General features: G+C 43.9%; 1 protein-coding gene across 3 annotated transcripts in view; it reads right to left on the reverse strand.

The window, feature by feature from the left end:
• Positions 1 to 16,952, reverse strand: part of SFMBT2 (Scm like with four mbt domains 2) — a 252,747-nt gene that overhangs the window by 201,776 nt on the left and 34,019 nt on the right. For 2 of the 3 annotated variants that reach the window (XM_004049039.5, XM_055353186.2), the window contains exons 3-4: positions 10,225 to 10,319; positions 7,595 to 7,835 (exon numbers count right to left, since the gene is read on the reverse strand). In XM_004049039.5, coding sequence (XP_004049087.3) covers positions 7,595 to 7,835; positions 10,225 to 10,319 — 336 coding nt within the window. Of the gene's footprint in view, positions 1 to 7,594; positions 7,836 to 10,224; positions 10,320 to 16,952 lie in introns of those variants that run through there. The other variant, XM_055353187.2, reaches the window with a different exon arrangement.

A 16,952-nucleotide genomic window follows, 5' to 3' on the forward strand; every position in this document is an offset into this window, starting at 1 on the left:
AATACCAGCCACTTCACAAGGATGTTCTGAGGATTGACAGGATTAAACGTCGTTACCTGGTACCACAGGAGGTGCACACAAAAGTATCTTCTAATTGGAGAGCTACGACACAAACAGAATGAAATTCGTGATTCATTCATTCACTGTTCAAGATGACCAAAGAGAGTGTGTGGGGCCAGGCACAGTGGCTCACGCCTGTAACCCCAGCACTCTGGGAAGCCAAGGTGGAAAGATCATTTGAGCTCAGGAATTCGAGACTAGCCTGGGCAACACAGGAAGACCCCCATCTCTAAAAAATACAAAATTAGCTAGGCATGGTGGTGCGTGCTTGTAGTTCCAGCTACTCATGAGGCTGAGGCAGAAGGACAGCTTGACCCCGTGAGGCAGAGGTTGCAGTGAGCCAAAATCACGCCACTGTGCTCCAGACTGGGAGACAGAATGAGACCCTGTCTCAAAAAAATAAAAATAAAAAAGAGAGTGTGTGGCGTATTGTGAGTAGTGAAAAACAAATACAAACACCAAACAGGGATTTCTGGGGGGGAAAAAAACTATTCATTTTTTACTCATAAACAAAGAGTTATTTGCCATTACCTATATGAAGGGTTTTGATTCATAGCAGGACTTTTATGATGTGATGTGTAAATGATAGATATTAAAATTAAATACTGTTTACACCAAAAGTTACAAACACATACATACCTACTCTCTCTGTCACACGCATCTACAAGCCAAGCCCATCCTGGTCTACACCATGATGAATGTGTACACAGACTCTCTATTTGATCAGATAGAATTCAAAACCATGGGAATTGTTGTAAAAGGTCCATTCAGTGCCTATTGAGAAAGGGTTACTTTGTTTCCTACCTGAATGTTCCCTCTTTCACACACCATCATCAAAAATGGCTTTTTGACAATACAATACTAACTCACTTTTTAAAATATTTATTTAAAACTTTTAGAATATTTAAACATTTTTTAATAAAATACCTTACTATGACCTTTGGTTTATTTACAGACATACTTGTCAAATAATCCTACCCTTTCTTACACCAATGTGTTCTGCTCTCTTATTACTAAGCTATCTAATATTTAATGAGTGTCTCTCTGCTTCCCTCAAGCCTGGGTGCCCAGTTAGGATTCATTATGAGTTTTTAGCATATATACTAAATTTTCTTATTGATAAACAAATGGAACTCCAGTTACAATGTCAGATAACCAAAGAAAATGTGATTGTTTAAGTTCCCTTAATATTACTGAAATGTCATTTACATTATAAAATATAAATTTTAAAAAGGGTCAGTCTCATAAAAACACAACCTAATTCTACTTTTTGGAGTCCACAGTTGAGCCATGTCACAGCTGGGTAAGTCCTGCTTGTCTAGTCACTTTCATGTCCCATGTGCCACCTGCCAGCATCTTGTCCTCTACAATCAACTACAGTAAAAATGGCAATTCCCAAAAACGGTCCTAAAACCAGGCTTTAAAACTTGGCAGGAGCTGCCCACATAAACATAAGGCCATCTTCACACTTTCTCCTCACACTTCATGAATAAACATTCCTTTATTCAAATGAGTTGTATATTAACTAACTCCACTAATTTTGATTTAACTTTGAATGGTAAATTGAGTAATTCTGCCAAGACTGCAGAGTACGCAATTCAAATGACAGAAATTTTAATAACGGGGAAAATAAAAATTAGCAGCATGACTCCTAAGGCACTATAATTCCAACACTTTTATTGCAACAGTAGAAAGCACTCATAAATACGTCTCCATTTACAAGCCAAGGGGTGTTATTTGGAGCCACATCATCACACATACTTACCTGCAATCTTCCATGAGCATCTTTTTGGGGGCTCGGCAGGCACCGACTAAATCTCCAAAGCTCCCCAGCCCCAGACATTAAGAGGTAATGTCACTGCTTTTCAATAAATAACAATGAAGTCGTCACTGGATTAAATGATTTCCATACATTCTCACCATAAACAATAATTATTTGGCAGCTGCCCTTTGCAAGTATTGCATGTGCTTATGAATAAATCAAGCCTTATGGATTTACTAAACCAAAACGTTTTACATTTTGCTCCACTAATAAGAGCCATAATCCTCCGCAGCACTGGGTGACGCTTTAATGTCGTATGTTCCTTAATACTTTTAATATGAAAGATTAGCCCCGATTAGCTCACAAGCAGGAACGCTGCTCTCTGAACGGCCAATTGGCCACGGAGCCCAGGTCTCTAAAATGCGTCTTTATTAATGGAGCTCTGCCTGCTGATGGGAATCCCCTAGTGACGACATCTCCTGGAGGTGCCACCATGCTGTTTCTCCTTCCTTGTACCATTTCACAGACTAATGATGGCTTGCATTAATTCACAGCTTACATTAATTTAAAAGAGCAATGCAAGAAAACATGAGACTGCACAGGGTCCTATGTGCTCTGTAAAACTATCATCTAAGATAATAAAACCACCTTCTTTCAATGCAGTGACTCCAGTTACTAGAAAACTACTTTGGACCATCCCAAAGTGTCCTCGAAGATCTGGAGCTCTGCAACCTCCATCTGACAAGGAAAGGCATTCTCTCCCTTCCCCCATGAAACAAGGGCAAAATTCCCAAACATTCCCAGGCTGTTATTCACAACCAACTGACTTGACTCAGCTTCCGCTGATTACTCAGCTAAGGGCTAAAAACTCTCAGTTCTCTGGTTCCAATGGGGAACTGGGGTCTACAATTCTTTATGGGGGAAAATTCTACCCAGGCACACACCGTAACTTGCTGACCTAATGACAGTGTCTCCCAATCTGCTAAACTGTCATCACCTCCAACAGTAATTCACAAACTTGATGTCTGTGCTTTGGACAGATTCCTGGGCTAGACGTCCATGGATCTTAACTCCAAACTAAACTCCATTCCTCATGCATTATATAGGAAAACTAGCACCCAAACCCTCCTTCCTTTCTTCCTTCACAAGGGTCACAAACCTAGACATTTCAGACTAGAAAGCTCTTTAGAGATTCTATACCACAACCCCCTTGATATGGTTTGGCAGTGTCCCCACCCAAATCTCATCTTGATTTGTAGCTCCCATAATTCCCCACATGTTGTGGGAGGGACCCAGTGGGTGGTAACAGAATCATGAGGCGGGTTTTTCCCATGCTATTCTCATGATAGTAAGTCTCAAGAGATCTGATGGTTTTATAAAGGGAAGTTCCCCTGCACACGCTCTCTTGCCTGCCACCATGTAAGACGTGCCTTTGCTCCTCATTTCTAATTTGCCTTCTACCATGACTGTGAGGCCTCCCCAGCCATGTGGAACTGTGACTCCATTAAACCTCCTCTTTTTTTTTTTTTAGATGGAGTCTCGCCCTGTTGCCCAGGCTGGAGTGCAGTGGCACGATCTCGGCTCACTGCAACCTTTGCCTCCCGGGTTCAAACAATTCTCCTGCCTCAGCCTGCCGAGTAGCTGGGATTACAGGCATGCACCACCATGCCCAGCTAATTTTCTATTTTTAGTAGAGACGGAGTTTCACCATGTTGGCCAGGCTTGTCTCAAACACCTGACCTCGTGATCCGCCCGCATCGGCCTCCCAAAGTGCTGTGATTACAGGCGTGAGCCACCACACCCTGCCTAAACCTCTTTTTCTTTATAAATTACCAGTCTCAGGTATGTCTTTATTAGCAGTGTGAGAACAGACTAATACCCCCCTCATGCAAAGATGAGAACTCCAAGAAGGGGACTCACCCATGGAGCTAAGTTAATGGCAAAGGCAAGATAAGAACTCAGATCTTGGGCTGCAACCACAGGCCCCTCCCTTTATACCACTCTGACTCCTGGAATCAGCAAGAAAATCTCCCTCTCACCAAGAAGCCTCCCAAACAGAAACATCATACACCCTGGATCGCTGTAACTCCTGTTCATATTCTGCGGTGCCTTTCAAGTTTAACCACAGCAAAGATCGACCAGGTATGGTTGCAGAATTTACAATGATATCAGGTCTCTAAGACAGAAAAAAAACCACACGAATAAGAATCCTTGTTTAAAAAATAGATTCTACTATTCCCTCCGGAACAACTGCCGCCTCTGGCTACAAAGCAATAATTATTCTGTCCTACAGCGATCAATAAAACTTCTTGCCCCATGAACCTGCTATTTCCTGACTCTGCTCTCCGTGTTAAAGATTTCCAAGTCATATTGATTACCTACTAAATGTTTTTGAGTTCTTTAAAAAATATCACTGAAGAATTCCTCAAATTAGCATAAGTTGTTAACAATTGAAAAGACTTTAAGTATTTCCATCACATTTATGGTTTCCCTTTTTCCAGGGTGTTCTCATTTTTCTTTTTGAACTTGTCATTTTAAGTGTGACTGTGGCAAAGTCAGTAGGATACAAATTTGATGGTGTTTCTGAGAGTGTGACTGCTGTCACATTTGTCTTCTGAGGGAGAAGGAAGAATTGATTAATAAACTCTGCCCTCTTTCTCAAGCAACAGCATACATTTTTACCAAATGAACCCATTAGCTCTTAGAGTATTCAGATGCAAGACCCCAGAACTTGTCTCTAAAACTATTCACTAGAGAAGCTATTACAAAATGAAACCATCTTACATCCTTTCCAAGGGCCTTTCAAGACTCAAGTGTTAAACTTGAAGAGCGAGTCATGAATATGATGGTAAAACTGTCGGCAACAAGGATGGGGCCTGAGGCTCCCACCCACTCTATGTGCCCCCTCTGTGTGCCCTTCTCTTGATGCCCCCAAGTGCGTACACGGCCCCCGGCATGAATGCAACTCCCCTGAGTGTGAGGGGGCACAAATGTGTGGCACCTGCGTGCAGAGTTGGGGATGGGGGAAGGTCTCTAAATCTCTAACTAGACCTGGCATTTCCTCAATATTCCATCAGTACAATTCCTCCATCAAGGCTGATTTATTTCACGACAAATCAGAAATCATAGGTAAATTAATGAAATGTTACACCACAGCTTCTCACCTCAGTGGAGGTTTTAATTCGAAGGCAGATCTAACAATCTCACTCAGGACCTGTTTAGGCTGGGTGTGGGGCTGAGTGAATCAGATATTACCAAAAGCATGAGCATGCACTGTGCCTCCCAGGGTGTGCCTCCTAACCCTGCGATTTGCGTACGCAGAGCTGGAGTGGGAACTAAAAATAAAACCTGACTTAATAACAGCCATTCTCCAGCACTCACCTGAATAGAGAGGCTGGAAATCCAGGATCGCACGTCCAGAGAGAAGGTGCACACAGCACTACTGGCAGCTCAAGGAGGAAAGGTGAAGGAGAGCGCACGTGCTTCCTCCCTTCGTAACAATGACTGTTCTTTTCCTTGCTATTTCAGACTACCATGTAAGCCGCACTTTTACCTTCTTCAGTAAATCACTCGATTACTCAGTGAACCTTTACAGAGAATTCCTCAAGCACAGGCAGCACGTGCTAGAGCTGGTGTACACAGATGAGTGGGTTCACAGCATGCAGCTTACTGTCTGGGGGGATAAAGGGTACTCCATTCAAAGAACCACCCAAGTGGAAGCACAGCTGCCTGTAAATGTCCACCCACTGATGAAGGGAGAACAAAATATGATCAATCCATGCCAGAGAATATGATTCAGCCTTAAAAACGAAAGAAATTCTGACACAAGCTACCATGGGGATGAGCCCTGAGGACACTATGCTTAAGAGAATAAACCAAACACAAAAGGCCACACAGCATAGGATTCCATGCATGTAAAATGCCCAGAATAGGAAAATCTACAGAAACAGAAAGTGCATTAGTGTTTGCCAAGGGTTTTCCGGGGAGGGGGAGAATGGGGAGTGACTTTGGAGGTGATAAAAAAAATGTTCTGGAATTAGATAGTAATAATGGTTGCACAACCTTGTGAATATACTAAAAAATCACTGAACTGTACACTTTAAAGTGGTGAATTTTATGGCACGTAAATTAGATCTTAAAAAAGAAAAGAAAAGATAGTACAACTGCAACCGTGATGAACACTGAAGGCGCAGGCAGCCACGTGGTGCAGATAGGGTGTGACCTGGCCTATGAGCACAGACAGTGTCAACCTTGGTGCAGGTGGAAGAGGGAGCTATGCTGACAGCTGGAGCAGGAGGAGGACGCGGAAAGGAAGGAGGTTCTCAGCATAGGAAAGAGCGGGTGCAAAGACCCAATGCAGGAAAGAAAGAAAGAAGACCCTTTTTCTCTTTCTTTGGAGACAATAAAGGGTCAAATTGTCAGCTAACGCCATGGCAATGGGTTCAATCCTGACAGATGTCACATAAATGCAACTCTTAACTCCAGCCATTTTATGACCCCCTTCTTAGCAGGCTATCAATTACACCTAACAAAGGGTAATTAAAAAACCACAGGCTATTCCAAATAATCAGAAAAACAATATATCATAACCAAAAAAAAAAAAAAAAAAAAGATAGAGCTCCGATACCGTGAAAGGCTAAGTAAGGAAACTGCTAATACCACAAACAGAATGAACCTGGGGATTTCACCTCTCCAAGTTTACACGTCACTTCAAGATGAAAATAGGCAGCTAGCTACGAAGAGGACACCACACACATTTGCAAGGTGGCATCAAGAGCCTGCAAGTATCGCTGCTGCCATTATCATACAATAAAACACAGAGAGTGGGGTGTAGAGATTCACGTAATTAGCTGCCCTCAGTTTTCTCACTTAAGGGATCAGACGAATTCCTTCAATGCATTTATCATGTCCAGCCCATTCTTTTCCAGCAGGCTTTCTCCCCCTCAGCACTGCTGGCAGGCTGAGCCTGTTAATTATTGGTTATGGGCTGTCCTGTGCATTGCGGGGGTTTAGCATCATCGCTGGCCTCCACCCACTAAATGGTAGTAGCAGCTCCCATGGCCCTGACCAAAAATGCCTCCGGATATTGCCAGGTGTCCCCTGGGGGGTAAAACTGCCCCCGGAGAGAATAGCGGCTTTGTAGCAACTAAATTGATCATATCTATATGGGCTTTCACCACTCCCTTGAGACCAATGTCATTTCTCTCATCTGTATGGTTTTCTTTCTTTCTTTTTTTTTTTTTTAATTATACTTTAAGTTTTAGGGCACATGTGCTGTATGGTTTTCTAAAAGCTTGACACCCTAACAGTCTCCCAACAAGACAGATGAAAAGTTATTAGAGAAGCCTGCTTAAGACGCTCTGTTACTGTTCAAATGTCGACTTGCTAAAGCAGAAGAAAAGCAACATGGCCAATCACCAAACACAAGACCTCAATTCCTGATGTCCTTTCAGCCTTCCTTTCTTACCCTCCAATTCCTGATGTCCTTTCAGCCTTCCTTTCTTACCCTCCAAAAGGAATTTAAGGATTAGGCATACTTTCAGTTCCGAAAAGCCAAGTTTGGCTCCATTGTCAGCACCAGCTCTGACATCTGAAAATGGACTGATCTCCCTCCAGCTAAGGAAACCTGAGAAACCACTCTGAAAGAACTGTGAGACCTTTGCACTAAGACCGTTAGGGATTCTACGCAAGGTTCTCTCTGCTCCTTGCAAAATTACAGGCGTCATGAAGGATGGCGGCTCGTAAATCGAAGCCTTTGAAACAGGGGCTCACCGTCCGGCGGCATCAACACCTTGTTGTTCTGTGTGCACCACCCCACGGGGTGCAAATCCGCGATGACTACGTCACACCAGAAGTCGGCCCTGCGGTCCTCCCCGTAACCGCAGTAGCGCAGAAGCAGCAGCTGCCCGCACGTGGTAATGATCGTGGCCACCCAGTACGTGTCCGGGTTGTTCTTATTAGCCACTTCCAATTTCATTCCTGGCTGGAAGTTGCTCTGAATGCTGATTTCAACCTTAAGGAATCAGAAATAGAGAACCCATTACTACACTAGACACAATACATCCAGAAGATGACAAAAACCACTAAAAAATATGGCACTTACAAACAATATTCCTGTTGCTCTAAAACAGGCATGTATTTATCTAAGTAATACACTACGGAAGCCACAAACGTAATGCTAAACGTTACATGTGCAGCCAGCCACGTTAAGAACAAAAAAGAATAAATTTAATTCTAACAATATATTTTAACCCAATATATCCAAAACATTATCACCTCAACATGTAATCAACATAAAAAACATTAATGAAACAACCAACTGTCTTCTTTTTGAATAAAGCCTCTAAAACCTGGTGTGTATTCTACACTCACAGCACATCTGAATGTGGACTACACGCTTTTCAAGGACTCACAAGGACCACATGATAGGGGCTATTCCATGAACAACACGGCCCTAGAAAATGGAGTTGTTTTTTAATTAAGGGTGATAGTCTATTGATATCTACCAGCCCTCAACCCAGAAAAAGCTTTCCAGCCTGGTGGGTCTTAACATTGCAAAGCTGACATATCTGCTGTCCGCAAGTGGCCACTGCTGAAAGGAGATGACAGACTTATCAATCACACTTGCATGGGTCTGAGGCTACTCTTCCTTTAAACCTGGCATACGGACCTGGGGACTTCTGCATCCTGAAGGACAGCCTCCAGCTCTGGCCCCCAGGACACTATATTGTGATTAAAAGGGAGGTGGGAGGATTGACTGAATCAAAGAAAATAGGAGTGACTCCATACAGAGAGAAATTGGTAACTTCTCAGTACAGAAAGGAAGGAAAAATTGTGATCAATGTCTCTTTCCTAAACTGCCTAAGGCAACTGCCAAATCATCTCAGCGTCTTAAGATGTAAATGTTACAATGGCTTTTGCGGGACCATAACCACATCATATGCTTGAAAGCTTTGCTATGTTTTAATATTTAGCTCTTGGTTTTACTAAACAGCCACAATCACGTTCATAATAAACTAGTAAATATAGCATGATGAGTATGAAGAGAAATGGAAACATGATCTACCTTTTCAGGGTCACAGAAATTTAATAAAAATCTTAAATTCCTTTTGGAAAGAACACTTCACCTCTAAAAAGAATAAAATGTTGTATTAAAATAAGGAATCAAATTGGACATGGTGGTGCATGCCTGTAATCTCAGCTACTCGAGAGGCTGAAGTAGGAGGATAGCTTGAGCCCGGAGTTCGAGGCCAACCCAGGCAACATGGCAAGACTTGGCTAACAGAAAATAAATAAATAAAAATAAGGAATCAAAGTTCTGGCTTCTTCATTCAGCCAAGGAGCCAAAAGGAAGAACAGGTTAAGAAAGTGCCCCGATTTATTGATGAAACTCAGGCTGAATCTTTGCCCTGCATGGACAAAGTGAAAAATGTTTCTCAGAGTTAAATCTCCATTTCTATTTCTATTAAAACAAAAATTAAAGACTAAATTTCCAGGACCCAACTTCTTAGGACCCAGGTGAGTTAGACTTTTCCCTGCTAATGATATTATACATTACCAGTATCTTACACCAAAGCGAAAACCTGATAAAAACTGACTTTTTAAAAATTTTCTGGGACTTGCCCAGTGCTGGACATGCTATTTGCATTATCCAAAGAAACATTATTGATGAGAGTGGTTTTTTTGGTTGGATCCAAATGTTTTCATCATATTTATGGTTAGTTCCTCTAATCTGACTCATCTGCCAATAAATGGCTGGAAATCTTTTATGGGCTTTTTCAAAATCAAAATATTAATTGAAGCTGAAAACATATAGCCATTACACCTACTAAGAAGACATTACACCTACTGGTTTAGTTTTCCAGCTCTTTACTTACTCAAGCTGACCCTACCTGTGGTCTATATTCCCTGTAGCTATCCAGGAAAACCAAGCTAACTTCCAGGTCTCCTCCTTCTTCCTAAGAAATCTTGGCTGAATTTCCATCTTGCCTTTTTGTTTGAGACAGGGTTTCACTCTATCACCCAGGCTGGAGTGCAGTGGTGCAATCTTGGCTCACTGCAATCTCCACCTCCTGGGCTCAAGTGACCCTCCCCACCTCAGCCCCCCAAGTAGCTGGGACTACAGGCGTGCACCACCACACCCAGCTAATTTTTATATTTTTTGTTGGGATGGGATTCAGCCATGTTTCCCAGGCTGGTCTTGAACTCCTCAACTCAAGTGATTTGCCAGTCTCAGCCTCAGCCTCCCAAAGTGCTGGGATTACAGGTGTGAGCCACCATGCCTGGCCATGAATTTCCCTCTTTCCTCTGCCCTTCTTCCATTGAGTTCTCTGGCTTCTCCCTATAGATTCCTTCCCTTCCCACTTTCTAGACACAGAGAAGACACAAGCTGCTTTACATACGTGTTTGAATGATGTGTGGGGAGCGGCACTTGCTCCTGTCTCTTCCAAATATTCTCCCCAGTTAAAGCCAGTTTCCTCCAAGCTTGAGCCTTCTTCTGTTGAAAAACAAAAGAACAGAATATCAATACTGGAGTGGAGGACAGAAAGGTGCTGGCCTGCAACTGAGACCAGAAAATCCTTCATACAAGACACAAGCTAATCCCACAGTTTAGAAGGATATTGCTGAATTTTTTGCAAAGCTTCAGTGTGCTGATTTTAGAAGTGTTGACTAAAGAAAGGAAAACATGGGACATTCCGCTTTGATTGCACTGATGAAATCAAGAGTAACACTGGGTTCTCTGGGGTAAATAACATGAGACATGTTCCAACGCATATTTGCTACATGTTCGTGTATTAGTTTGAAATTAGCTGCAGTAGACATCCCAGCCTGCAGGGAGGCTGGAGGACAAGGCGAAGGAACCCATCGTGCGCTGAGCAAGGGCTGTGATGTAGGCTGTGATGTATATAGAGAACAGCACTAATTGATATAAAGATAAAGCACTGACTCTGGCATCATTTTAAGGGGAAAAAGAGAAAATGAGGCCCCAAAGAATTGCTCGAGTGTGTGGGGCCACCCAGCCAGTCAACAACACAAACCAACCAGCTGCCTGACACTCCCGATGCCTGGCCAGTCCAAGGCTCCCAACTCCTACCTACTGCCGGGACACAGCCATTGGGGCCCGACACTCCGGCAGAAACCAACAGTGCATGTGTTTCTCCAATCACAAGGAATAAAGAGAAATACAATCAAATGCACAGCATGGCTCTTAAAATTGTAACGATTTGTCAGGGGGTATTTTGTTTTTTGTTTTTTTGAGAGACAGAGTCTTGCTCTGTCACCCAGGCTGGAGTGCAATGGTGCAATCTCGGCTCACTACAACCTCCACCTCCTGGATTCAAGCAATTCTCCTGCCTCAGCTTCCTAAGTAGCTGGGACTAAAGGCGTGCATCACCACGCCCAACAAATTTTTGTATTTTTTAGTAGAGACAGAGTTTCACTACACGTTGGCCAGGCTGGTGTCGAACTCTGAACCTCAGGTGATCCACCTGCCTCAGCCTCCCAAAGTGCTAGGATTACAGACATGAGCCACCATGCCCAGCCAAAATCATAACTATTTGAATTTCACAAATCCACACACCCAGGCTTGAAGGAAATCAAGCAATTCCCCAAACATTTAAGGCTACATATACGATAAAACTTGTATAGCCAAAAAGCATCAAATAATGCATTTTAACATATACACAGCATAAATGTGATGGCATCATTTTAAATGGAAATAATAAGCTGTAAACATTATTTGAACCAATTGGCAAGGCCATGATAAGAACATACAACAGAAAGAGCTGTCCAAAATGCACACGAGAGTTCCAAAAGTTTAGATGATCTTCCTGCAATAATGTCCAATGGATGCTGATGCTCAATCCATTTATCTTCTAGAAACAAGAGCCTGTGTCACTGGCCAAGAATAAATACTGCTTTCCATCTTGTGGCTGGTGCAGAACTGATATCCGATCCTATCATATGGGCCAGGGGACATGGGGCCAAATAAGAATGCCTTCTTTTGGAGACTATCACTACTTTTTGTCTACTTGAAAATTTTTTTTTTTTTTTTGAGATGGAGTCTTGCTCTGTCATCCAGGCTGGAGTGCAGTGGCGCGATCTCAGCTCACTACAACCTCCACCCCCCAGGTTCAAGTGATTCTCCTGCCTCAGCCTCCCGAGTAGCTGGGATTACAGGCTTGCACCACCACGCCCGGCTAATTTTAGTAGAGATGGGATTTCGCCATGTTGGGCAGACTGGTCTCGAATTCCCGACCTCAGGTGATCCTCCCTCCTCAGCCTCCCAAAGTGCTGGGATTACAGGCATGAGCCACCACACCCGGCCTTCTTGAAATTTTTGAATTATAAGTAGGAAAAGTAAGTCTCTCTTAATACTTTGTGTACTCTCAGAAATTGAGGGAAGAGGATCATTTTTGTAAAGTCAGAAGAGCTGAATTGAAAGGCTATTTTAAATTTTGCCTTCTAAGTCCAAGTTGCTTGGAATGGCCTCCTCAACTTTTGCTTCGATAAAGTGACTTACAGTCAAACATCCAAAAAAGAAAAAGAAAAAGCCATCAGGAGAGAAAACCTTTCCTTGGTGGTGCTCTAACATTCGGTCCCACCCAGGGATTGAAGCCCTTCAAACAGAAATGCACTTCCTGAAAAAATAAGTCAACAGGTCCTGCAGCCTCCAGTGAAGAATGGATGACACCAAGAAGTTTAGAGCGTCACAGACACAGTGAAGTGAACTGGAGAGAAAGCAGTCGTCTCCTGGAAAACACCTCAGGGTGGCACCTGATGGCTCTGTTGACAGTCCCCTGCCTCCCAACGGCACTGGGCACCTCTTACCAAATTTGCTTTCCGACGCACTAGTCAGAGGCGTCAGCTCAGCACTATTGTTCTGCCCCAACGTCCTGATGCAGTATCTAAGGATAGCAAACTTGCTGCAGAGAAAGTCCAGAGCTTCTTTCCGTCCTCCTTGTCTGGCCTCAGCTTGAACCAGACCCTCCTGCAGCCCCCTGCCTGCCCTAGCCTGTGTCAGTAACTTCCAGCTCTACAAAGCAGCCACCGCCCTCCCGGGAACATCCTAAGAGCTCTGCTGTGTTCGAGTGTCACTTCTGTGCTACAAGGCTTGCTATGATTTGAATGTGGTCTGTCCCCACCAAAAGTCATGTTGCAATCTGATTCCCAATGTGGCAGTGCTGGGAGCTGAGGTCTAGCAGGGGCTATCTGGGTCGTGGGGGCAGATCCCTCATGAATAGATTAATGTCCTCCCTCAGGGGTGAGTTCTGGCTCTCGAAGGAATGGATGAGTTCCCTCGAGAGTGGGTTGTTAAGACCCTGGTTACTCTCTTGCTTCCTCTTTCCATGTGATCTCTCTGCACACACCTGCTCCCCTTCCTCTTTCTGCCGAGAGCAGGAACAGCCTGAGGCCCTCACCAGATGCAGCTGCCCGTCATAGACTTCGCAGCCACCAGAATCAGGAGTTGAATAAACCTTTTCTTTATAAATTATGCAGACTCAGGTATTCTGTTATAGGAACACGAAACAGAATGAAACAGTGGTTTACAGGTATTGCCTCACAATCCTCCCAAGAACCATGATGGTTACATACTCACAGGGGCAATCTTGAGAGCTCAGAAAGGACAGGGAATCACCCTGAGCCACCGTTGTCCAGCATCAGGGTCAGGAGTCCAAAGCTGGAGCTCTTATGAAGTACTTTCCCCCTCCTTCTCCCACCTGTATCATGCACCAGAAACCACCACCGCCACCACCCGTGTCTCCTGCAGAATCCTAGGGAGGTTTCAAAGTGATGAGTCTGTCTTTCCATGTTGGTGAACCCTGAAACAGTCTACAGCCAAAAAAGCAGGAAAAGGGAAGACACAGGAAGCCGTGGCCACCTGCGAAGACGAGAAGAGTGGACTGAGCTCCCAGAACCTGTGTGTGAGGGAGAAGAAGAGCACCTGGGAAGAAGAAACTCAGTCCTGGGCCGAAGGAGGCACGAGGTTCTACATAGGACTCCGAGAATGATAGCTGCTGAAAAACGGGACAAGTTGTCCTGGGTGACTCATTCCTGCAAATCAGAAGCATGCAAATTGAAGCTGGGCGCAGTGGCTCATCCTGTAATTCCAGCACTTTGGGAGGGCAAGGAAGGTGGATCACTTGAGGTCAAGAGTTCAAGACCAGCCTGGTGAACATGGTGAAACCCGTCTCTACTAAAAATACACCAATTAGCCAGCGGTGGTGGCACGCACCTATAATCTCAGTTACTCAGGAGGCTGGGGCAGGAGAATCACTTGAACCCAGGATGTGGAGGCTGCAGTGAGCTGAGATGGTGCCACTACACTCTAGACTGGGTCACGGAGCAAGACTCCATCTCAACAAAACAAAACAAAAAAAAGGAAACACGCACACTGAGGCGGAACCTCAGAAACTGCCTGCAGTCACCAGCACCTGGGATGAGAGGCATTAGTGAACCCATCCCATTACCCACAAAGATTCGATGATTCTATCACTTCAGATCAGGGGAGACCAGAGCCTCCAATTTTCAACCTCAACACTGAGACCGCTGGTTGCAGTTCTTTATTCTCCATACAATTCTAATCTATACTATTAGAATTTTACCAAAAGTTTTGCTTCCGTCAAATTTTAATTCATTACAACTACATTTCCCAATATACAGGGTTCTACAGACTTCAGCGCACATGGTTTCATTCAGTCAAGTTAACCAGGAGGTCAGAAGGTGCCACTGTGTCTCCCCTGCAGGAATCAGTAGAACACTAAGCTCTGTCACTCTCTGCTGGTCTGAAGAAAACACTTAAAAAGGTAACCAAAAGTCAGACCCAGAATGGGATTTAAAAAAACTCAAACCTTCATGCCCAGCACTGATGACTTGAACTGTGCGTTATAACAAAGTCCAGCACAAAATTTACGGTTATTCACAATACAGCCTTTTAAAATGGGTCACATACAACCCTTCCCCAGGCCTATGTGCCCCAAGGAGCTGATTCTCCAAAGACATTTTAATGAGCAATAGAAAAACACACAAAATGTTTATGGGGAGAGGTCTCATAAACCCAGAGCAAATATTTATAGCTGATTCATAAACCTCTTAAACCCATAAACATTTTATCAAGGAAATTCTGACAATCTCCCTCCATGTAAATGACCCAGTGGGAAGTATTTCCCCATGATGTCATGAAAACCGACTAGGAAAAGCTACGAAGAAAATTTCACAATTTAAAAGAAAACAGTGTTCATTAGCAGCGATCCAGTTTTAGAAAACAGAAAGCTATTTATGAGGCAAGAATATTTCGTAAGAAACATAAAAAGAATACCTCACGATACCTTACTAGAAGCTGGAGTGTAAGTGACGTGAGAGTGAAAAATGGAATAAACAAACGGCCCATACATCTTTGTTTAAGGAATAAAATCTTGGGTTTGTACAATTTTACAATCTGAAACAAGGCTGACTTTACAAGGCTGAATATTAAAGCCTGTGCCCACTACACCAATAAAGGAACCGGGAATTGGCAGATTCAGGGTGAATGCTTACTGAGCACCTTCTTAGATGCTAGATATTTTTTTTAATGTGGAAAGAGACAGAAAGAAGACATTAAGTCTTTCTTCTTGTAAATACTGATAGTCATTTCATACTATCCTAAGATTTAGAAATTAGTTCCACCATCAGTATATTCATTGGAAGCATCTGTGCAAACAACTCAGAAAGGAACCGTGGCCACCTGCCTAGAATCTGAGCTCACAACTGCAGAGCCACCCTGCAGGCAGGGACAGTCCTCACAGCACAAAGGTCCTCCTGACTCTTCCAACTACCCGATGGCCAGAGTTACTCTACGAGGAAAGAAAAAACCACACACACACACACACACACACACACACAAATCACCTAGCCAGGGGAAGCCACAGCTATTCAAAGGAGGGTTAAGGAAAAAAGGGAATACCATTGAGTCACACAGGACCAGTTCCCAGCGTGAAGAGTGAGGCCTGAATTTTTCTAAGAAAAATGTTGATTCCTTTCCTTCCCAAATAGAAGAGCCTGTGGTTCTCCAGTTAATACCAAATGCCAAGAAGAAGAATCAAGCTCACATTTTCAGCATAATTCTCTCCACTGAGGCTCACCCTGTCTAAATGTGCAACACCGCTTTATCTATAGACTTCATCAGGAAATTTCACGTCGCAAGCCTGTAAAAAGAATGTCAAGGAGTCTACTGAACACTGTGTCAGCATATTGTTCTGCTTGCTTTTATCACAGCAACTGACAACGCCTGGAATCCCAGCATTGGAATTTCAGCGCACTTCCTTCTTTGGATGGGATGATGCTGGGATGATGCTGTCTATGGTGCCTGCTGGGGAGGCCGCAGATCCTGAGCTATTTCCTCTCCCTGGGCTTATTCTAATCACATATTCAGTGTTCCTGGGAGAAAGAGTAATTTTATATTGTGCCCATTTCATTTACAGGACTTGGGTGTCGGTTATTGATCTCAACTGTGATTTGAGCTTTCCTTAGAAAAAGGCCCCCCCACCCTGCAGTCCCGGCACTTTGGGAGGCTGAGGTGGGCGTATCACGAGGTCAGGAGATCGAGACCATCCTGGCTGACATGGTGAAACCCCGTCTCTACTAAAAACACAAAAAATTAGCCAGGCGTGGTGGCGGGCACCTGTAATCCCAGCTACTGCGGAGGCTGAGGCAGGAGAATGGCGTGAACCCGGGAGGCGGAGCTTAAAGTGAGCGGAGATCACACCACTGCACTGCAGCCTGGATGACAGAGCAAGACTCCGTCTCAAAAAAAAAAAAAAAAAGGCCCTCCCACCAAAAAAAAAAAAAAAAAAAAAAGCCTGGTAATGAGACTGAGGCCAGGTGAAGTCTTCCTTTCATGGGGGCATCACTGCAAGGAATCATAGCCTCATAGCATCTCGGGGTGGACAGTGGCAAAAAAAAAAAAAACAAACATAAGAGAAAACACCCAGCCGAGTGCGGTGGCTCACGCCTGTAATCCCAGCACTTTGGGAGGCCGAGGCGGGCAAATCACCAGGTCAGGAGATCGAGACCATCCTGGCTAACATGGTGAAACCCCATCTCTACTAAAAATACAAAAATTAGCCGGGCATGGTGGCGGGCACCTGTAGTC

This window comes from Gorilla gorilla, chromosome 8 (assembly GCF_029281585.2).
Source record: "Gorilla gorilla gorilla isolate KB3781 chromosome 8, NHGRI_mGorGor1-v2.1_pri, whole genome shotgun sequence".
Classification (NCBI taxonomy): domain Eukaryota; kingdom Metazoa; phylum Chordata; class Mammalia; order Primates; family Hominidae; genus Gorilla; species Gorilla gorilla.